This window comes from Myotis nattereri (assembly GCF_964212035.1).
Source record: "Myotis nattereri genome assembly, chromosome: 16".
Classification (NCBI taxonomy): Eukaryota; Metazoa; Chordata; class Mammalia; order Chiroptera; family Vespertilionidae; genus Myotis; species Myotis nattereri.
Window position 1 is genome coordinate 48,409,598 of NC_138091.1, and position 22,114 is coordinate 48,431,711.

General features: G+C 44.6%; 1 protein-coding gene across 1 annotated transcript; it reads left to right on the top strand.

Moving 5' to 3' along the window:
• Positions 1–308: 308 nt before the first annotated feature.
• On the top strand, positions 309–19,368 carry CASC3 (CASC3 exon junction complex subunit). The gene is made up of 14 exons (XM_081109824.1): positions 309–582; positions 980–1,007; positions 1,318–1,355; positions 9,726–9,884; positions 9,968–10,107; positions 10,623–10,799; positions 10,946–11,634; positions 13,955–14,019; positions 14,775–14,889; positions 15,129–15,227; positions 15,457–15,671; positions 16,489–16,611; positions 16,792–16,855; positions 17,802–19,368. Exons 1-13 carry the CDS (start codon positions 352–354, stop codon positions 16,813–16,815), a joined length of 2,103 nt encoding a protein of 700 aa, XP_080965950.1. The 5' UTR covers positions 309–351; the 3' UTR covers positions 16,816–16,855; positions 17,802–19,368.
• Positions 19,369–22,114: the final 2,746 nt, after the last annotated feature.

Here is a 22,114-nt window from a genome sequence, read left to right on the forward strand (position 1 = left end):
ACAGCTCCAGTGCCGCAGTGAAGCTGTCACCGGTCGACGCCTTCCACTCGGAAAGCCCAAGATGGCCGGGCGAGCAGCCTCAGGAGGCTCCCCAAACGCAGACGCCCCTCGCCCTGAGCCTACCCAAAGGAAGTCGGGCGGCACACCACGCCCCCTGACGTAACCCATTACGTAATCCGCTCGCCCGCAAACGTGCCGCAGCGCGCCGGGCCCGCCCCCCGCGCCCCGCTCCCGAAAAGGGGGCGGTCAGTACCTCACGCGAAGCATGCTGGGACTGGCTTTCTAGCCTCCCGGCGGCCCCTGCGACGGGCGTACGTAAGGAACTGGCTGGCGGCGGCCGTTCTCCGTAAGATGGCTGACCGGCGGCGGCAGCGCGCTTCGCAGGACACAGAGGACGAAGAGTCTGGTGCTTCCGGCTCCGACAGCGGCGGTTCCCCGGCTCGGGGCGGCGGGGGCTGCAGCGGTAGTACTGGAGGCGGCGGCAGCGGCTCTCTGCCTTCCCAACGCGGAGGCCGAGCTGGGGCCCTTCATCTGCGGCGGGTGGAGAGCGGGGGGGCCAAGAGCGCCGAGGAGTCTGAGTGTGTGAGTGCGCGCGGGCGGGGCGGGGCGGGGCGGGTCGGAGCCGGTGGCTTGCGGGCCGGGGGCGGGTGTAGGTGGTGATGGGAGGCTGAGAGTCGGTGGTCGATGCTGAGGCGCCTTGCGTTGGAGTGGAGGACGGCCGTCGCAGGGCGGTTTGCACCCGGAGCCCCCAGGGAAGAGGAGCGGGTGGGGGTTTCTGGGAGGAGTGCAGAGCCGCTGCGGATGGACAGCGACTGTGTGTTCAGAGACGGGGCTTGAGGCGAAGAGACCGGACCTTCCTCAGATGCTCCTTGTTGAAGATGTGCCAGTCCTCACCTCCCTTTTTAACCAGTGTGTGTTGAGTCTTCAGCTCTCCGCCCTCTGGAAATCACAGACCTAACCCATGACTTCTTTCTTGCAGGAGAGTGAAGATGGCATCGAGGGCGATGGTGAGTAGCATCATGGTGGTGGTATTTTTTGCCCCCAAACTCAGGTCACCTATTCCCAGCAGTTGGCATCTCGGATGTTAGGGATTTGGGGGAGAGTGGTACAGAGTGGCTCTTTGCAGCATAATACTAAAGAGCATAACGTTTTAGCAGTATGGTCACTCTCTGAGCCGGTTTGCCATCTGTAAATGGGAACTATAATTTTACCTACCTCATAGGTTGATATCAGATTTAAATTATATTTAGCAGTCAGGAAATGTAATTATAATTCTGTTATTTTTTTTTTCTTGACATATTTCGGTTTTCTTTTCAGCTGTTCTCTCGGATTATGAAAGTGCAGAAGACTCAGAAGTGAGTGTGATAGGTTTTTTTCCTTTGGTGTATATATTTAAATGTATTTAAAAAACATATATATATGCCTGTGGTTCAAAAGTGTCATGACCTACTTGTTAACTCTTCTTTTGCATTCTTCACTTACGCTTTGGAAAAACTGATGCAAAAGGTCTTTTTAACACTTTTAATTTTATTTATTTATTGATGATTGAGAGAAACACTGATTTGCTGTTTCTATTATTCATTCATCCATTCATTCATTCATTGATTCTTGTATGTGCCCTCACTGGGGATCAAACCTGTAACCTTGGTATATTGGGGTGATGCTCTAACCAACTGAATTGCCTGCCCAGGGCCCAAAAGGTCTTGTTCATTTAGAGCAGGAGTGGGAACCTTTTTTCTGACAAGGGTCATTTTGATATTTATAACATCATTTTCAGGCCATACAAAATTATCAACTTAAAAATTATGCTGCTATGAAAAAAGCTCCTAGATTTATGGAGAGACACACATTGATTGGTTGACCCCTGCACACACCCCCGACTAGGGCTGGGGATTGAGCCTGTGACCAAGGTACGGGGCCCTTGACCAGAATAGAATCTGGGATCCTTCAGTCTGCAGGCTGACACTGTAACCAGAGGTTCTCAACCTGTGGGTCGAGACCCCTTTGAGGGTCGAATGACCATTTCACAGGGGTCGCCTAAGACCATCGGAAAACATATATAATTACATATTGTTTATAGTAGCAAAATTACAGTTATGAAGTAGCAGCAAAAATAATTTTATAGTTGGGGGTCACCAGAACATGAAGAACTGTATTAAAGGGTCGCAGCATTAGGAAGGTTGAGAACCACTGCCCTAACCACAGAGGGCTCATTTTGAAATAGAAATTATAATTTTTTTTCTCTCGAGAAATTATAATTTTGATAAATGTGCATGTCTTTCTGGCATGCTTTTATTGTCTGTAGGAATGCTATTCTTTGTTTCTCATAATAATTATATGAGATTTAACCATTATATTTTTCTGTTGATTTTTATGAAAAATTAGTTTTTCTGGTTTCTTTGAAGTGGCTCAGAATAGCTTTTTCTAACTTCACAGAGCTCCCTTTTTGTTGTTGTTTCCTGTAGTGTTAAAAAATATATAGTGGCTTGCTTTTTGAGATTTTCTGCTTTTATTCCTGCTAACTTGTTTTATTTCTGCTAACTTGTTTTGGAGCTTCTCTTTCCTTCATTTCTTTTATCCCTTTTCTGCTCAATATGATTCTCCTCTCAACCATTTCTCTTCAGTGTGGGACCCTATCTGAGCAAGGAACCTTGGTAGCCAGGTCAATTTCAAGATTTCAGAGGGGTTGGACTGCTCTAGCCCCACCTAGACCTCCTTATCATAGAATCTTTATGCTTATACGCTACCGGAGACAGTACAGTCCCTCCTAGTTTGAATTGTTCTCAGTTTTGCTTCCCATTGAATACTTGCTGATTGTTTCAGGGTTCTCCTGTTCTCGGATCCACTTACTTCTCTCTGCTTTCTCTGCACTGACAACCAGTTTGATGCAGGTCTTGTGACTGTTGGTGCTTTGTTCTTTGTGTGTGTGTGTACTTTGCTATGTGCATTTATTTTAGGATACCCTGTAACCTAGTTGTTGTTTTTTTGGTGTTATTAGAAGGGTTTTGATTTTGCTGTCTAGAAGTTCTCATTTCATGTGGAGATTTGAAGAGATCAAAAACTATGCTACTGCCATTTTTTCAGAATCCTTCAAGAAATTTTTTTAAAGAAACCTGACTCTGAAGGAGAGGCTGGAGAGAGGTGGTAGCTGGAAAGAAGCCTGGGAGGTTAAGAGAGGGTTTGTTGGTTATTTTTTAAAGTTGGAGACTCAAGTATGGTTAAAGATGGAAAGGATGAGTAAAAGGGAAGGAAAGCGGGGAGTAGGTAATAAATGTACTGGTGGTTCTTGACTGAGTACATGAGGAAATAGGGACGTGACGAGGGAAACATTTGTAATTGTAATTATGGAGAGGTGGGAAGGAAGGTGTGTGGGAAGAAGCTGGTGTTCCCTTCTTTGTTTTGTTTTCTCTGAGAAATAGAAGGAAAGACATGAAGAAAGAGGTTGGTGGAGAGTAGAGGTAAGAGTTGTGAGACTAGCCCGGCTGACGTGGCTCAGTGGTTGAGCATCAACTTAGGAACCAGGAGGTCACAGTTTGATTCCCGGTCAGGGCACATGCCTAGGTTGTGGGCTCCATCCCCAGTGTTGGGTGTGCAGGAAGCAGCCGATCAATGATTCTTTCTCATCATTGATGTTTTTATTTATCTATCTCTCCCTCTCCCTTCCTCTCTGAAATCAATAAAAATATGTTAAATTTTTAAAAAAGAGAGACTTGTAAGACTAAAAGAGGTTTTGGTAGCTGAGATTGAAGGTGACATTGATGCGTGATGTGTTTTTTTAGCTCCTTTCAGTGATGATCAGTAGTCTGTCTGTAGACCTAGAGCAGTGGTTCTCAACCTTCCTAATGTCGCGACCCTTTAATACAGTTCCTCATGTTGTGGTGACCCCCAATTTCATTGTTACAAATTGAACATAATTAAAGCATAGTGATTGATCACAAAAACAATATGTAATTATATATGTGTTTTCCGATGGCCTTAGGCGACCCCTGTGAAAGGGTCATTTGACCCCCAAAGGGGTCGCGACCCACAGGTTGAGAATCCCTGGCCTAGAGAAAGGAGACATGAGTTGGTCCAATCCTGAGCACATGGGAATGGCAAGGGAATTGAGAGTGTTATTAGTAGTGATTAAAGTGAATGGGCCATCGAATCTAGAGAGAGGAAAGGACTGAATGATAGGGTGAAAGTGAGAAGGTCAAGGGAGTGGATATCTCAAGTTGTAGGTGAGAGGGTAAGGGGAAAACCAGGTAAGAATAGAAATAATAGGGTTTAAAAAAACCACACAAACCCTTTATTGACATGCCATGTAATTTATCCATTTAAAATGTACAATTCTATGGTGTGTTTTCTTTAAATACATGAATGGGAATCCTTGTTACTTATTTTTTTTCTCTCAGTATGTTTTTATTTCAGAGAGAGGAAGGGAGAGGGAGAGAGAGATAGAAACATCAGTAATGAGAGAGAATCATTAATCGGCTGCCTCCAGTACACCCCCTACTGGGGATCAAGCCTATAACCCGGGCATGTACCCTGACTGGGAATCAAACCGTGACCTCTTGCTTCATGTGTTGACACTCAACCACTGAGCCACACTAATTCTGTGTTTTTTAATGTATTCACATATATATGTGGCCATTACTACAGTTTCAGAACATTTTTATCACCTCAGAAAAAACCCTGTTACTGAGTTATCACCTCTGCCCCTAGTTCCTCCATCTGCATCCCTCCTACCCCTAAGCAACTGCAAGTCTACTTTCTGTGTCTAGAGATTTCCCTATTCTGGTCTTTCATATGAATGGAATCATATAACATGTAGATTGGTGTGACTGGCTTCTTACACTTAGCTTGTTTTGAAATTGTAGCATGTATTAGTAACTTCATTGTGTTTTCTGGTTGAATAATACTTTGTTGTATGAATATGTCACATTTTGTTTACCCATTCATCCATTGATAGATATTTGGGTTGTTTCTAATTTTTTCTTATTATGAGTAATGCTGCTATAAACATTAGCATACAAGTTTTTGTTCAGAAATATGTTTTCATTTCTCTTGGAAATGTACCTATGATTGGAATTGCTGAGTCATTTGGTAACTCTGTTTAATTGTTTTAGGAACAGCCAAACTGTTTTCCAAAGCAGCTGTTTACATTCCCAAAAGCAATGTATGGGAATTCCAATTTCTCCACATACTAGACAGCACTTGTTATTGTCTTGATTTTTTTATTCCAGCCATCTTAGTAGGTGTGAAATGGTATCTCATTTCAGTTTGCATTTTCTTGGTGACTAATGATGTTGAACATTTTTTCTTGTGGATATCAGCCAGTTTGCATACTTTCTTGGTGAAAGGGCTCTTCAGATACTTTGTCCTTTTTTTAAAATTTGTTTTTATTGGTTTTGGAGAGAGTGGGAGGGAAGGAGGGAGGGAGAGAGAAAGAGAGAAACATCGATGTGAGAGAAACACATTGATTGGTTGACCCCCGCACACGCCCTGGCTGGGCTGGGGATTGAACCTTTAACCCAGGTACATGCCCTTGATCTGGAATCAAACCCGTGACCCTTCATTTTGCAGGCCAATGCTCTAACCACTGAACACACAGACCAGGGTTTTGACGTTCAGCATGTTTTTCTTTTGTTGCTTGTGCTGTTGGTGTCATACCTAAGAAGCCTTTGCTGAATCCATGCCAAACCCAAAGTCATGAAAATTAACCCCATGTTTGTTTCTTTTTTTTTTTTTTAATATATTTTATTGATTTTTTACAGAGAGGAAGGGAGAGAGATAGAGAGTTAGAAACATCGATGTGAGAGATACACCGATCAGCTGCCTCCTGCACATCTCCTACTGGGGATGTGCCCGCAACCCAGGTACATGCCCTTGACCGGAATCGAACCTGGGACCTTTCAGTCTGCAGGCCGACGCTCTGTCCACTGAGCCAAACCGGTTTCGGCATGTTTGTTTCTTTAATTTTTATTTATTATTTGAGAGAGAGAGAGAAACATTGGTTTGTTGTTTCACTTATTTATGCATTCATTAATTAAATCTTGTATGTGCTCTGACTGGAATGAAACCTGGGAACCTTCAGTACGTAGGCCAGCACTCTATCCACTGAGCCAAACCAGCTAGGGCGAGGGTACTTTCCATTGAACCCCTTGTTTCGCCCACACAGGTAAGCCTGGTCTGGAGTGTGGCCATGGAAATGGTTGCCTGAAGTGGAGGTGAAGACTGTGAACTCATTGCTAAAGTATTAAAGTTAATGACAGGGCAGGCCTAGGCAGAGGCATAGAGGTATAGGCAGGTGATAGGCGCCCCCCAGAGGAGCAGGAGTTTAAAATAGGCTGGAGGAGTTGAATCTGGGAGACACTGAGAACAAGGAAGAACTCCACCCCTTACTCTGAAATATGTGGAGTGGAGAATGAGCTAAAACCACTGCAGTGAGAATTCTGCTAGGGAAGCAATTGACTTAGAGGGGAGTTAGGCATTAGAGTTGGGAAGAATGCTCAATAAAGTGGAATCAGCAGTAGGGGAGTTTGTCTCTGGAAAAGGGTTTTGATGTTAGCTCTGAGTCAAAATAGCATGACCCTAGAGTAGCACTTTGGCTTCAGTTAGATCAGACTTTGACTTATTTGGAGTCTCCTCAGCACTATGCCATTGTATCTTTCTGCCCTACCCTGGAAACAAAATTAGTTTCTCATTTGGAATAAAAATGTTGCCTCATTTGACATTCTACCACAAACTAGAGGAGGTGGAGCATAAAACAAAGTTCCCTTATTAATTATGATACTATTTTTATTTTTTTAAATTGTCTTTATTGTTGGAAGTATTACAAATATCCCCCCGCCCCTTTTCTCCCATAAGCCTATGGTTAGCTCTCACTGTTTCCCCAGGCCGTTTTGTGCTGGCTTTTGGGGTTCAGACTTTTTATTAATATTATTATTATTATTAGTTAAGGTATTACAAATGTGTCCTCATCCCCCCCATTGACCCCCAACCTCCCCCCCTCCCCCCCCCGCCCCGCACACTCATGATCCCATCCCCCTGTTGTCCATGTCCATTGGTTTGGCTCATATACATGTATACAAGTCCTTCGGTTGATCTCTTCCCCTTACCCCCGCCCTCCCCTACTTTCCTTCTGGGGATTAGCCTGATCGCTGTTCCTCAGTCTTTGGATCTGTCCCTTTTCATCAGTCTGTGTTGTTCTCTATAATCCACAAATGAGTGAGATCGTGTGGTATTTATCTTTCTCTGACTGGCTTATTTCACTTAGCATAATGCTTTCCATTTCCATCCATGCTGTTGCAAAAGGCAAGAGTTCCTTTTTTTTTACTGCAGCATAGTATTCCATTGTGTATATGTACCACAGTTTTCTAATCCACTCATCTGCTGATGGGCACTTAGGCTGTTTCCAAATCTTAGCTATGGTGAATTGTGCTGCTATGAAGATAGGGGTGCATATATCCTTTCTGATTGGCATTTCTGGTTTCTTGGGATATATTCCTAGTAGTGGGATCACTGGGTCAAATGGGAGTTCCATTTTTAGTTTTTTGAGGTACCTCCATACTGTTCTCCACAGTGGCTGCACCAGTCTGCATTCCCACCAGCAGTGCACGAGGGTTGCTTTTTCTCTGCATCCTCGCCAGCACTTGTTGTAGTCATGATACTATTTTAAGATGTTTGAATTCAGTCTGTGTGTATGTGAGAGTGTGAGTATGATTAATTAAGGTCCCATAAAACACCAAGCGAGATTCTTGCAATTTCTGCTTCAGAACCTGCACAGAACATAGGATCAAGGAAAGAACTGAATGATTACCACACACCTATTCCCATTTCAAGAGGAGGGAAAACTTCTTATGAAAGGGGAAATGGAAAGAATCAAGGGTATTTGGTTTTTAAAAAGCTATGCGTAAAGGCTTAGTGTGGGTAGGATTAAGCAGTCTTCCTCAGTTCTGTGGGTTTCATACTAGTATCACCTTTCTGAGAATCTAATCCCAGACATTTAGAGGCCAAAATGCCCAGATGCTAAACAGAGAAGAATGGGGAAGAGGAATTAATTGGCTTGTCTGGACCAATCAGGCCGATTCAGTTCTTTGAAGAAAGGGCAAGAACTTAGAGCATCTTGCCTCATCAGGAATCTCACAGTGAGTCTCTGATCAGATTCCTGAGGCCAGCCTGGGTCTAGTTACAAAAGGGTCTGGTTCAAGTCACGGGTCAGACCCTGTAGGAGAATAAGAGTAGTTATACACATATTTTTACCAGGTGGCAGCGCAGTGTATTAGTACCCTGACATGTTAACCCAACAACCTTTTGGTCTGCAGGATGACACCCAACCAACTGAGCAATACCGGCCAGGGCAAAGCCACTATTTTCAACTTAAGAATAATAGTGCCTTGGGAAATCATGGAGTTATTACACAGAGTTTGCAAATCCATTAGCTCAGCTAAATTTAAAGTATTATTGAATGTATAATAGTTGTTTGTCATTGTATGTCTTAGTGGATACTGCACTGAGCTGCTGTCTCATAAGATCTATGAAAAATTTAGATCTTGAAAGGGGGTTCACATAATCTAAAAGGTTGGGAATCTCTGTTCTAAGCCATTTTGAGCTGAGAGAATTCACAACTTGAGTTAACAGTATAGTTATTAGGCACTGCATGTTTAAGAGACAATTCATGGAGAAGGAAATTATCAGTACAGATAAAGCTCCCTCTGTATGCTAGGCACTTTCCTGCCTCCTATCTATATTCCCTGGGTTCCTTCCCAGAGGCTGCTACTGTTACAAGTTGATGCATATCTTTCTGGAAAACTAACATGAATTTATATATGAATATGTGGATATATTTTGTGATTTTATTTTTACAGTGCCCTTATTCTTTAGAAACTTCAGTAAAGTATTGATTTTTTTTGTTTTGTTTTAGTTCTTTAAAATATATTTTTATTGATTTCAGAGAGGAAGGGAGAGGGAGAGGAACATCAGTGATGAGAGGGAATCGTTGATTGGCTGCCTCCTGCACGCCCCCTACTGGGGACTGAGCCTGCAACCAAGGCATGTGCCCTTGACTGGAATCGAACCCGGGACCTTTCAGTCTTCAGGCCGATGCTCTATCCACTGAGCCAAACTGGCTAGGGCTGCTTTTAATCTTTTTCTTTTTTTAATATATTTTATTGAGTTTTTACAGAGAGGAAGAGAGAGGGATAGAGAGTTAGAAACATCGATGAGAGAGAAACATCGATCAGCTGCCTCCTGCACACTCCCTACTGGGGATGTGCCTGCAACCAAGGTACATGCCCTTAACCGGAATTGAACCTGTGACCCTTGAGCCCGCAGGCCGATGCTCTATCCACTGAGCCAAACCGGTTAGGGCTGCTTTTAATTTTTAAGTTTGTTAGAAAATGTTTTCCTAAAGAATGGAAAACTTTAAAATGCACCTTTCAGCCCTGGCTGGGTGCACCTTTCAGCCCTGGTTGGAGTGTTGTCCCATACACCAAAAAAGGTTGTGGGTTCGATTCCAGTTAGGACACATACCTAGGTTGCAGGGTTTGATCACTGGTCAGTTGGAGCGTGTAAGTAGGCAACTGATTGATGTTTTTCACATCAATGTTGTCGCCCCCCGGCCCCCCTCCCTTTCTGGAATCAATGAAAAACATATCCTTCGATGAGGATTTTTTAAAAAGCAATTTTTTTTTTTAAGCACCTTTGAGATCTTTCTCCACAGCTGACAGGGAAACTTTTTTCAGGGTGAAGAAGGGGAGTACAGTGAAGAGGAAAACTCCAAAGTGGAGTTGAAATCAGAAGCCAATGATGCTGCTAATTCTTCAGCAAAAGAAGAGAAGGGAGAAGAAAAGCCTGACTCCAAAGGCACTGTGACGGGGGAGAGGCAAAGTGGGGATGGCCAGGTCAGTACCACCGAAGGCCTCCATTCTGGGGCTGGAAGAGGGGCTTTCAACTTCAGAGGGAGTAAGGAGCCCTTGTCCTCCAGGAGAGCACAGAGCCTGTGGAGAACAAGGTTCCCAAGCACTTGGATGACGACGAAGATCGGAAGAACCCTGCATACATCCCCCGGAAAGGGCTCTTCTTTGAGCACGATCTTCGAGGGCAAACTCAGGAGGAGGAAGTCAGGTAACAGCCACTTGCTGCTACTGTTTTTAGTATGGATTTAGTGTTTATTGTATGCTAGGCACTTTGCTGGAGTACTTTACCTACATTCATAACATTTTTAAAGTAAGTATTACCTCTTGTACAAATGAGGAAAGTGATGCTTAGAATATTTGGTAACTCCTGGTGCAGCAGCTAGGATCCACACCTACCCTTCCACTTGCCTTCCTTAATCTGAGGCGCAAGGCCTCTGGGATATTAAGTACTTGCATAGACTGCCTTATAGTAGAGAGGTGTTCCCAAGGTGCTGAGTAGTTTGAAGTGAAATCTTTCTTTATTTCTGTTCCTGTTGCATTTGAGCCCAGCAGGCCCTGAGGTACTGATTCGCTCTTGCTTTTGGGAGGCCTGTTTTACATCTGGAAAGATGGAAAGACTACATGAAGTTTCTTCTGATTCCATGCCCAGCCCTGTTTGTTTCATGAACATCTTTACTTGACAGATTCTGCCAACCTAAGACACTTTTTCCTGGTTTTATCCAGACCCAAGGGGCGTCAGCGAAAGCTGTGGAAGGATGAGGGTCGCTGGGAGCATGACAAGTTCCGGGAAGATGAGCAGGCCCCAAAGTCACGACAGGAGCTCATTGCTCTTTATGGATATGACATCCGTTCAGCTCACAATCCTGATGACATCAAACCCCGAAGAATCCGGAAACCCAGGTGAGGAAATTTTGGAGCCTAGACTATTGATATGTAGAAAGAACTCTGCCTTTTTAAATACCATTCCAGCAAATAATTGAATGGGTGAGGAATATGGGACATCTTCCTCACCTTCAGTTTAAGACTTTTTTATTCCATTTATTCAGGTTTGGGAGTCCTCCACAAAGAGATCCAAATTGGATTGGTGAGCGACCAAACAAGTCTCATCGCCACCAGGGTCCTGGGGGGACCCTACCACCAAGGACATTTATCAATAGGAAAGCTGCAGGTACAGGTCGCATGTCTGCTCCCAGGAACTACTCTCGATCTGGGAGCTTCAAGGAAGGTCGTGCTGGATTTAGGCCTACGGAGACTGGTGGACAGCATGGTGGCCGGTCTGGTGAGACTGTTAAGCATGAGAGTAGTTACCGGTCACGGCGCCTGGAGCAGACTCCTGTGCGGGATCTGTCTCCAGAAGCAGATGCTCAAGTGCTTGGCAGTCCTGAGAAGGAAGAGGTGGCCTCAGAGATACCAGCTCCTGCTCCTGCTCCTGACACTGCACCACCGCCCCCTGACAGACCTATTGAGAAGAAATCCTATTCCCGTGTAAGAAGAACCAGGATCAAAGCTGGAGATGCAGTCAAGATTTCAGAGGAGATGCCTCCTCTACCTGAAGGGCTGACCCCCACACCTCAAGTTCCAGAAACTACTCCTTCCCCTGCTAAGACTGGGAACTGGGAGGCTCCAGTGGATTCTCCTACAAGTGGACTTGAGCAAGACGTGGCACAACTGAATATAACAGAACAGAATTGGAACCCAGGGCAACCTCCATTTCTGCAACCACGCGAACTTCGGGGTAGGTACCTTAGAGTTAGTAACTAGACACCCCACCCCACCCCACCCCCCCCCCCTCCCCGCCCCACACACACACACCTTTGCAACACTGGGTTTAGGACATGGGACTTAATCTCAGGGATGTGGTGTCTGATGAATATCCGTGTTTTCATTAACCGCAAAAAAGCAGATGGATTCCTAGATATATTCATCCAAGGACCTCATAGCAGTTTTATGTTATCTAAGACTGTCCTACTACCTTGCCTGCTATTAACCAATAATGAGTTCCTGGCCCTGGCTGGCGAGGCTCAGTAGGTTGGAGTGTTGTCCCATATACCAAAAGGTGGTGGGTTCGATTCTCGGTCAGGGTACATACCTAGGTTGCATGTTCCATCCCCTGTCAGGGTGCATATGGGAGGCAGTCAATTGATGTTTCTCTCACATTGATGCCTCTCTCCCCCTCTCCTCCTCTCCCTCTCTTCCCCTCTCTCTTCCTCCCCCTCCCCCCCCTTCTTCCCTCATTCCCCCTCTAAACATCCTGGGTGAGGATTGAGGAAAAAAGTGAGTTCCTAGGTGCAGAATCCTTTAGCACTCTGTAGAATAGTGGAAGAAGAAGACAATGTTTTTATTATTTGAGCTGAGCTAAGGTTAAAGTTTGAAGGCAGAAACGTATTCATTTGAATTTAGATGGGAATCTTCTAATCTCTTTGAAAAGAAAGTCTCTCTAATTTCCTTAATCTAGAGGCAGGCTACCTAAAAGAACTTTCTGTGATGATGGTGCATTTTTTTTATTTTTTAAATTTATTTATTTATTAATTATTTCAGAGAGGAAGGGAGAGGGAGAGAGAGATAGAAACATCAATGATGAGAGAGAATCATTGATTGGCTGCCTTCTGCACGCCTCACACTGGGGATCGACCCTGCAACCTGGGCATGTGCCCTGACCAGGAATCAAACCGTGACCTCCTGGTTCATGGGCTGACTCTAAATTCAATCACTGAGCCATGCCAGCCAGACATGATGATGCTTTTGAATACTTGTAATGTGGCCAGAGTGTCTGGGTAACTGACGTTTTAACTTTAAACATTGAAATTTAAATAGCCTCATGTGGCTAGTGCAGTGGTCGGCAAACTCATTCGTCAACAGAGCCAAATATCAACAGTACAACGATTGAAATTTCTTTTGAGAGCCAAATTTTTTAAACTTAAACTATATAGGTAGGTACATTGTTATTAACTTAATTAGGGTACTCCTAAGGCTTAGGAAGAGCCACACTCAAGGGGCCAAAGAGCCGCATGTGGCTCGTGAGCCGCAGTTTGCCGACCCTGGGGCTAGTGGATATTGTATTGAACAGCATAGTTCTAGAGACTATACCAGCCGTGGGCAAACTACGGCCCACGGGCTGGATCCGGCCCGTTTGAAATGAATAAAACTAAAAAAAAAAAAGACAGTACCCTTTTATGTAATGATGTTTACTTTGAATTTATATTAGTTCACACAAACACTCCATCCATGCTTTTGTTCCGGCCCTCCGGTCCAGTTTAAGAACCCATTGTGGCCCTCGAGTCAAAAAGTTTGCCCACCCCTGAGCTAGAGACTAGGACCTGTCTATCACCCATTTTGCCCATCCTTTGTCTTCCTCCAACCAGATAGATCAAAGAATCTTTTCCCTTGTTTCTGAAATCTAATTTGAACTTACAGGTTGGAAATCCTCATGTAATCTGGGAGTTTCAGCATCCTTCTCTGGTGTGCATGGTTTTTGAACAGCAAAACCAGTGTCATCTCAACTGGGTCTGGAGTTGATCTTTGGATCAAGGAGCATACCCTTCCATTGATATCTTATTATCATTGGAAAACAATCTCTAAAAATGTAATCTTTTTTTGTTGTTGTTGGTCTGAGTCATTTTCAGCCAGAAGGGAATCTCTTCCCAAGCTTCCAGGCCAGACCTTGGTGGCTAGGGTAGGTTTACAAAACATTCCTCACTTTCTAGTTGTTGCTCAGAAACTCTTAGGCTGATATTTTTTACTGTGTTTGATAATGTAATGTGCTAATTGTAACCTCCCAGTGATTCTGTGCAGGGAATTATTTGGTGGGGAAATTTTGAACTCGTATTTTCTCACTGAAGTAAATTTTTTTTAATTTCCAAAGGCTTTATTGCGGTATTAAGGTGATGGACAATGGGGGCAAATATCCAAATGCTGGCATTGACAGGAAGCAGAGATAGTTTAAAAGGGATTCCGTTAGATTATAAGCAGAAAGCCATTTACTTTATTTTCTTGATGGTATCTGTGAGTCGCACATCTGTCTGCTCTGCAGCGGTGACTTTTTTGGTGTGTTACAGGTATGCACAACCACATACACATGGGAGCAGGACCTCCACCCCAGTTTAACCGGATGGAAGAAATGGTACAGAAAGGGAAAGGGGGTAGATGGAGGAGGGAAAGGGAAATGCGTGTAATAGCTTTTGAAATCATTTTTCCCATCAATTACCTATGTTTTGTTTTGTTTTATTTTATTATTATTTTTTAAAATAAATTTTTATTGATTTCAGAGAGGGAGAAGAAGAGAGAGGTAGAAATATCAGTGATGAGAGAGAATCCTTGATTAGCTATCTCCTGCATACCCCACACTGGGGATTGAGCCCACAACCCGGGCATGATCCCTGACTGGGAATCGAACCGAGACCTGGTTCATAGGTCGATGCTCAACAACTGAGCTCTGCCATCTGGGCACCTGTGTTTTGTTTAATTTGGGTCTCCAGAAATGTAGAGGGTTTAGGTTCAAATCTTGATGTTTTTCACTGATTTTTCAATTCATTTTTAAATACGAGCCATATTACAAAGCCCCACATAAAAGAAGGTGGGACTTGCCGAAACCGGTTTGGCTCAGTGGATAGAGCGTCGGCCTGTGGACTGAAAGGTCCCAGGTTTGATTCCGGTCAAGGACATGTACCTGGGTTGCGGGCACATCCCCACTGGGGGATGTGCAGGAGGCAGCTGATCGATGTATCTCTCTCATCGATGTTTCTGACTCTCTGTCCCTCTCCCTTCCTCTCTGGAAAAAATCAATAAAATATATTAAAAAAAAAAAAAAGAAGGTGGGACTTGAATGAGAGTCAGCCTTCTTGAAGTCTTCTGCTCAGGCCTGTTTCTTTATTTCAGGGTGTCCAGGGTGGGCGAGCCAAACGCTATTCATCTCAGCGGCAGAGACCTGTGCCAGAGCCCCCTGCCCCTCCCGTGCATATCAGTATCATGGAGGGACATTACTATGATCCACGTGAGCTTTTTTCTTAATGTTGGGGTATCATTTTTGTCTTGGTGAAGCAAACTAAATAGACCAGCCTCCTGCCTTCTGCTTTTCTTTCTGACCTCTCACAGTGGTTGTCATTATCTGGTTGGTGCTTTCTTCACATGGAAAACTGAGAACATCTCTTAAAGGGTTTGGGAGATGGGCAGACTTGTCCGTGTGATATGAAGAGTGAGAGTTTATGAGAATCCCAATGTGATATTTTACAGTGCAGTTCCAGGGACCAATCTATACCCATGGAGACAGCCCTGCGCCACTGCCTCCTCAGGGCATGATTGTGCAGCCAGAAATGCACCTTCCCCACCCAGGTAAGCAAGCATTGCTCCTGTCCTTGTGTGCTTCCTGCACATGAGATTGTGTACTGGGGGCTTTACAGACTCCATCCTCCTGAGCTCAGTGCTGCTTGCCTCTGAGGCTGGCCACTCTGGCTGCTTGGGCAACAGAGCTCATGGGTCCAGCCTAAGGACTTCATCCCAAGCCTGTCAATGCTGGAATTGGTCATTTTCTATTTTAATTTGTTTCCCTCTCCTTGTTCAGGTTTACATCCCCATCAGACACCAGCACCTCTGCCCAATCCGGGCCTCTATCCTTCACCAGTGTCCATGTCTCCAGGACAGCCACCACCTCAGCAGTTGCTCGCTCCTACTTACTTTTCTGCTCCAGGAGTCATGAACTTCGGTAATCCCAGCTACCCTTATGCTCCAGGAGCACTGCCTCCCCCACCACCTCCTCATCTGTATCCTAATACACAGGTGAGATGGCTAATGAACAGATTTTTAAATCAGACAGGAATGTGGTATGGGGAGAATGCTCAAGAAATTTGAGAGAATATTTCAATGCCACTAATTTACATGTGGTGCCTGGATGCCTCTTAGTGGTCAGCACCTGGAAATGCAGCTTATGTAATGCCCATCATCTGTTTATTCTCTTCCATTTCTTTTTTTATTTTTAAAATTTTTATTGACTTCAGAGAAGAAGGGAGGGGGAGAGAGAGAAACATCAGTGATGAAAGAGAATCATTGATTGGCTGACTCCTTCCTGTATGCCCCCTACTGGGGATCAAGCCCACAACCTGGGCATGTGCTCTTGACCAGAATCAAACCTGGGACCCTCTATTCACTTAGCCAAACCAGCTAGGGCTCTTCCATTTCTTTAATGGTGTTTCATTTAAGTGTTTTAGTATGTCTTAGGTGGCCATTTATTCAACAGCATAAAGAAACTATTCTGTTTACCAGCCCTATCTCTCCCTGTACTGCTTAACTCCCCATAAGTTGAAACCATCTGGTATCTAGTGTCATCACTGAGCTCAGGCTCTTCCATTTGTCAACTGATGGTAGGAATTAGAGAAAGCTGGGCAGTACTTTGAAGAAATAGGAATTGGAGCATAATTAGACATAGTAAGACAGAAATGAATATTCATTTTATTTTTAAGGGGTGCAGCTTAGAGATTTAAAAAATTATAAATTCCATAATATTTTTATTTTTGAGTCTGAATAATGTTTAATGTTTTCTATTCATCATAGTTTGGATTAAATCCTAACTTTCTCTTCTGGCTTGTGGGGTGTCCAGGCCCCATCACAGGTATATGGAGGAGTGACTTACTATAACCCCGCCCAGCAGCAGGTGCAGCCAAAGCCCTCACCACCCCGGAGGACTCCCCAGCCAGTCACCATCAAGCCCCCACCACCTGAGGTATGAGAGCTTCTTCCCATGCTTTAGGGCACATCCTACTTCAGTGGGCTTTCCTTTTCTTCAGAAGATTTCCCTTCTGTTCTGGGTGTGTTTTTATTGAAACAGTTGTCTTTTTTTTCTTTTTTCTTTTCTTGTCTTTTTTTAATGACCTGATAACAGATTCTAACTTTATTATTTCAGGTTGTAAGCAGGGGTTCCAGTTAATATGAATTTCTGAATATTTTAAATCTAACATAATATAAAAGTAAGTGCACAACTTACTGTGACTCTCATAAAACATTCTTAAAACTAATGCTCATGCTTACTTGTGTAACAATCGCCTAATTAATTCTTTTAAGTTGTAAACATGGGTTATCATGGGAGGAGGCTTAATTCCCAAAATTCACTAGTCTTTGCTTTAAGATTGCATTGAACAGGGTTGAAATAGAAAACATTATTAACTTGGCAGGATTTCATTTGGGAAGCTGCAAGGAAAAAATGCAGGAGGGCATTTTTTATTAAGGAAATCTAAATTTGAGGTGTTACCTCCACCATAAAAAAAGAATAAAGTCTTACCATTTGCGACAGTGTGGGTGGACCTACAGGGTATTATGCTAAGTGAAATAAGTCAGAAAGAAAAAGGCAAATACCATATGATTTCACTTTTACATGGAATCTGAAGAACAAAATGAAAGAGCAAACCAAGTTGAAACGGACTCATAGATAACAGAGAACAGACTGGTGGTTACCAGAGGGGAGGGGCACTTGGGGAACTGGGTGAAAAAGGTGAAGGGATTATAGTCATGGGGAATGTAAAGTATAGCATAGGGAATATAGTCACTAATATTGTAATAACTATGTGTGGTGTGCCAGGTGGGTACTGGAAATATCAGGGGGAACACTATGTCAAATACATGATTGTTTAACCACTATGCTGAACACCTGAAACTAATACAAAACAATATTGAATGAAAGGCCTAATTAAAAATTAAAAAATTATATGTTAAAAAACAAATTTGAGATGTTACAGTTAGAGCCAATTCTAAAGGTCATGGAGGAAAAAGACTTATAGGGGTTTTGTTTTTGGCGGGGGGCGGGGGTATTACTTTAAAACACATTATTTAGAATGTGGCTTTTTGAGAGCAACTTATAAATACCGAGAAGGTCCACTAACACCTTGGTGGTTCTTCCCTTTTTCCCACCCCTGTCAGAACAGCAAAGGTGAGAACCCAGGAAAGAAGAGAAATACAGCTGGCTGTCTACTACCAGGAGGGCTTCAAAGATAAAGGGTGGCTCCTACCAGCAAGCAGCTGAATGAGGAGGACCCCTGGCTCCCTCTGAGGACAGGCTCTGTTAGAGACAGGGAAAAACAAGTGGACTTCCTACTGTCTCCACTCTCTGCTGGAGTTAGCTGTGCTCAGAGGAGCAGAGATCAGCCCACATCTAGTCTACATCTAGAAAACCCAGGTTTTTGGCTCTTCTTCACTTGTCCTGGGAAATTCAAATGTCTTCTGCTGCTCCCAGGGAAGCTCCTTCCTGTTTGTTTTGTGTGTGTCTCTCCCCGCCCGCCTTTAAATGAAAAAAGTTCATTTTTCTGGTTTGCTGGCTCCTCTGGTTCCCTTTTGGTTCTTCCCTACAATGCAGATAATTGAGAATTGCCAGCTGGTCTTTTCCCACCAGATCTACAGAGAGCTGGCCTTTCACTTTTGGTTGGACTTTGTTATATATTTGGATTCTCTTAACTTCTCTAAGCTCAAAGTTTGTGGTAGGAGCCCTTCTTCTTGACTTCAGTTTTTAGGAGCCTGAGTCTCCGTCATTAGTCTCTGGTAGTCTTCAGGCCTCTACTGAGGATAGAGTCTGTACAGTGGGGAGGGATGGCAAATCAGGTGTTTTTGTGAGAAGGGAGGGTAGAGTGAGAGCCTTTGCACCTTAGGGCTATGTATTCACACAGTCCTCAGGGCTCAGTCTTTGAGGTAAGTGGAATTAGAGGACCCTACTTTTCTTATTTCCACCAATCCTAACACACTCCTTTTCCAATTGCTGTGGACCAATGCATCTCTCTAGAGGCAAATATTATCCAGCAAGCAATCTATCCTGTCCTTCATACTTGCTCTTTTTCATGTATTGTCTGCTGCAAGTGTTTTAGGTGTTACTACCTTATTTTCCTCTAGTTCTACTCCTGTCCTTGCAAGCAGAAGAAGGTACAGCACCTGGGCTTAAGGCCTAAGGAAGCCAGTCACTTTTGCGGCAGGGGCTCCTTTCCTCCCCATCCACAGCACTGAACCACTTTCCTGCTGCCTGCGGAAGAGATTCCTATGATTGCAGCACTTGTGTCTGCCAAGGGTACCTTGGCCATTGTCTCTGTCCTACAGAACTTGAGGGAGAAGGTGGCAGCTGTGTCTCTCCCCAAGTAATGTCAGTTTGTATTCCTTCTCTTAAGCAGCTGGCCTGACTGCTCTTGAGTCCATAGTATGTGGGAGGGAGGAGAGGCACTCAAGCTGTAACCCTAAAGGAGGAAATATCTAAGAGATTCTTCCAGGGGCAGCTGGTGGTTGTGCCTGTGGTAGGCTCTTCCCTTTGCCTTAAACCTGAAGATGTCTCCTCAAGCCTGTGGGCAGCATGCCCAGATTCCCAGACCTGAAGACACTGTGACAGTTGTCTATGTTGGTCCACTGTGTTTTGTTGCAAGAATTTCTTGTTGTTGTTACTGTTTTAAAGGGTACACATTTGTGTTCAGTATTGTGACTTGACGATAATAAAATTTAGACTGTAAACTTGGCTTTTTTGCATTCATTTTGATTTGAGAGGGAGGGAAGATGACTTCTTAATTCCCCAGAGTCAGTCACAACTTGAGCCGGCTCAAACTTGTGAAACGGAAGCCCACAGAGGTGAGACTCCCCTGTGAAGCCACAAGTGTGTCTGTACTCCCCATCACTTATCTTTCCAAACCACATTGCCACATGGACTCCAGGATATCCTGCAGTCCCTTAGTTTGGAAGTGTCAGGGACAAAAATTAGTAAGATGCTGCGTACCTATGTGAACATCATATCCCTTAGGCTTGCCTTTGTGTTTAGCAAGTAAGTTTCCCGAGATAATGTGCCAAATGTCAGTATAGCTGTACTAAGTCCTAGAAGAGGGTGAGGTTCAGCTAGCTTTCTTCTTGAAAAGTAAAGACTCACACTGGCACTGAAGTTTCAAAGACCACAGTCTAAGAGAGAGGTTCCTATCAATCTTAGTACAGGCAGCATGGAGGGGCAATTGAAAGACCTCTAGCTGTGGCTTATGCTGCCAGTTGCCTTTGCCACTTGGCCTGTGATGAGCACAGGGCAGTTCCTAGCTTTGAGTTGACTGTTTCCTCCAGATCCAGGGTCGGGTGGAAGTTTACTACAGAAGCTATCCACAGTGTGGGGGAGCAATTGAATTTAATACGGAGCTGGCAGTATCTGTTGTTGAGTCGCACAGATCTCTGTGCACTGGGGGCATGGACATCATGGCACAACTTAAAATGACAGTTGGAACTCCCCCTCTACCCTTGGGTGGTGTTACAGCCAGAGGACCATGACTTTCCTCACCTCCATCCCCATTCCTCTGCAAATCATGTCAGTTTCCTTCCCTTCTTCCCCATAGAGTGATGGGTATTTCTGGGCCTGATCTGGGGTCATGTAAATAGTGCCAGTCAGCCTTGGGGGTGGTTGCTGGCAGGAGGAATGAGCGGTTTAAGATACTTCCCCCTCACCCCTGCCTCTTGCTTCCTCAGATCCCATTGCTCTCTGTTGCCCTGGTAACCAGCTCAGCAAGAAGAAACTCAAGCTCAGCAAAGCCCCCAGGTTCTCTGTCCTCCCAGCCTGCCTCTCAGTGGGCAGAAAAGAGTGTAAGGGCAGACAGAATGGGCCTTAGGTAGCCTTGCCCATCCCCTTCTGGAAGTCCATGGGCTTCCTGCCTGCATCTCCTCATAGCTGTTAATTATACCACCCTCTTTCCCTCATTTTCTTCCACGATAGAGTATAGGTGCCCTCCAGCCCTCCTCCCCCTTGAGGTCAGCACACACGTCTGCTACCCTGTGGGCGAAAGATAAAGAATCCCAGTGTCTCAGTATCTGCAGCCCACTTGGGTTGGGGTATCCCGCTGGGGCAATGATTTTCAATCCTGGCTATTTGAATTACTTGGGGATCTCTTTAAAAATACCACAGTCCAGCGGTGTTGCTCAGTGGTTGAGCATCAGCCAATGAACTGGGAGGTCACAGTTTGATTCCCAGTCAGAGCACATGTCTGAGTTGTGGGCTCGATCCCCAGTGCATGGTGTGCAGGAAGCAGCCAATCAATGATTCTCATCATTGATGTTTCTCTCTTCCTCTCCCTTCCCCTCTGAAATCAATAAAAAATATATATTTTTTTAAAAATACCACAAACCTTGGCACCCTCTCAGTGTTTTTTTTAAATATATTTTTAGTGATTTCAGAGAGGGAAAGAGAGAGAGAGACATCAATAATGAGAATCATTGATCAGCTGCTGCCTGCAGACCCCTTAGTGGGGATCGATCCTGCAACCTGGGCTTATGCCCCTGACCAGAATCGAACCCAGAACCCCTCAGTCGGCAGGCCAATACTCTATCCACTGAGCCAAACCAGCTAGGGCTCTCAGTATTTTTGAAAAGTTCCCCTGGATTCCATTGTGCAGTTGGGGTAAGTACCACTGCTGTTCAAGGAAAACCATGACTCAATACTGGCTTTCCTCCCTGATTTAAGGTCTTGAACTTATTCTCTGCCTAATATCCTTGAGTAGTTGGGGGGATCCTGGGGTCCTGTTCCCAAAGCTTCCAGTTTCTAGAATCCTCTCTGCCCCTTTTATTTTCAGCCCCCACATTCTCCACACTCGCCAGTTCTTCCCCCTTCCTAACCGACAATCCCAAATCCTGCCCAGAGAGGAGGTTACCAAGGCAACCAGCTTAATCTGGTAACTGTGGCATGTGCTGGAGTGGAACCCTCCCCTCTTCTTATTTGGTTCATAAAATGCCTGGAGAGCTCCAAGCCACTCCAGCCAGTTGCCCCTCTTAACCCCAGGGATATTAGGGTGTCTAGTACAGGGAGCCCAAGAAGCTGATACTTGGGTCTCTATTTCAGCTTCTTAGCCAAAACTGTCCTCTCTCCTATTTACTGTTCCCTTTCTAAATCCACAGACATATGGGTATGCGAGCTCATTTCTGTGAACACATGCTCTAGCATACATAGGACCAGATCTGCGCACACCCCGATATGCCAGTAGTGCACACCCTGTTCGATTCTACCACCACTCCCAGCCTTTAGCATTCCTGTCCCTGCCTGGTTGGTACACAGTATGCGGGTGCGGCATTGTCCAAGGCGCCTCAGCCCATCTGGAACCTGGTGCCACTCCCCAACCTTGTTACCTTAATCTCGATGTGCTTACACTGAGCCTGTCTCTCTACCCACTTCCTCAGGAACAGAATGCTCCTGGCATAGGCATCAGGAATAAGGATTATTTGGAGTGCAAATTTGGCACCACTTT

Coding starts and splice junctions, on each gene's coding strand:
- CASC3 (XM_081109824.1), top strand. CDS start 352: ATGGCTGACCGGCGGCGGCAGCGCGCTTCGCAGGACACAGAGGACGAA. Junction 583..979: donor GCGCCGAGGAGTCTGAGTGT/GTGAGTGCGCGC, acceptor TCTTTCTTGCAG/GAGAGTGAAGATGGCATCGA. Junction 9,885..9,967: donor GGCAAAGTGGGGATGGCCAG/GTCAGTACCACC, acceptor CTTGTCCTCCAG/GAGAGCACAGAGCCTGTGGA.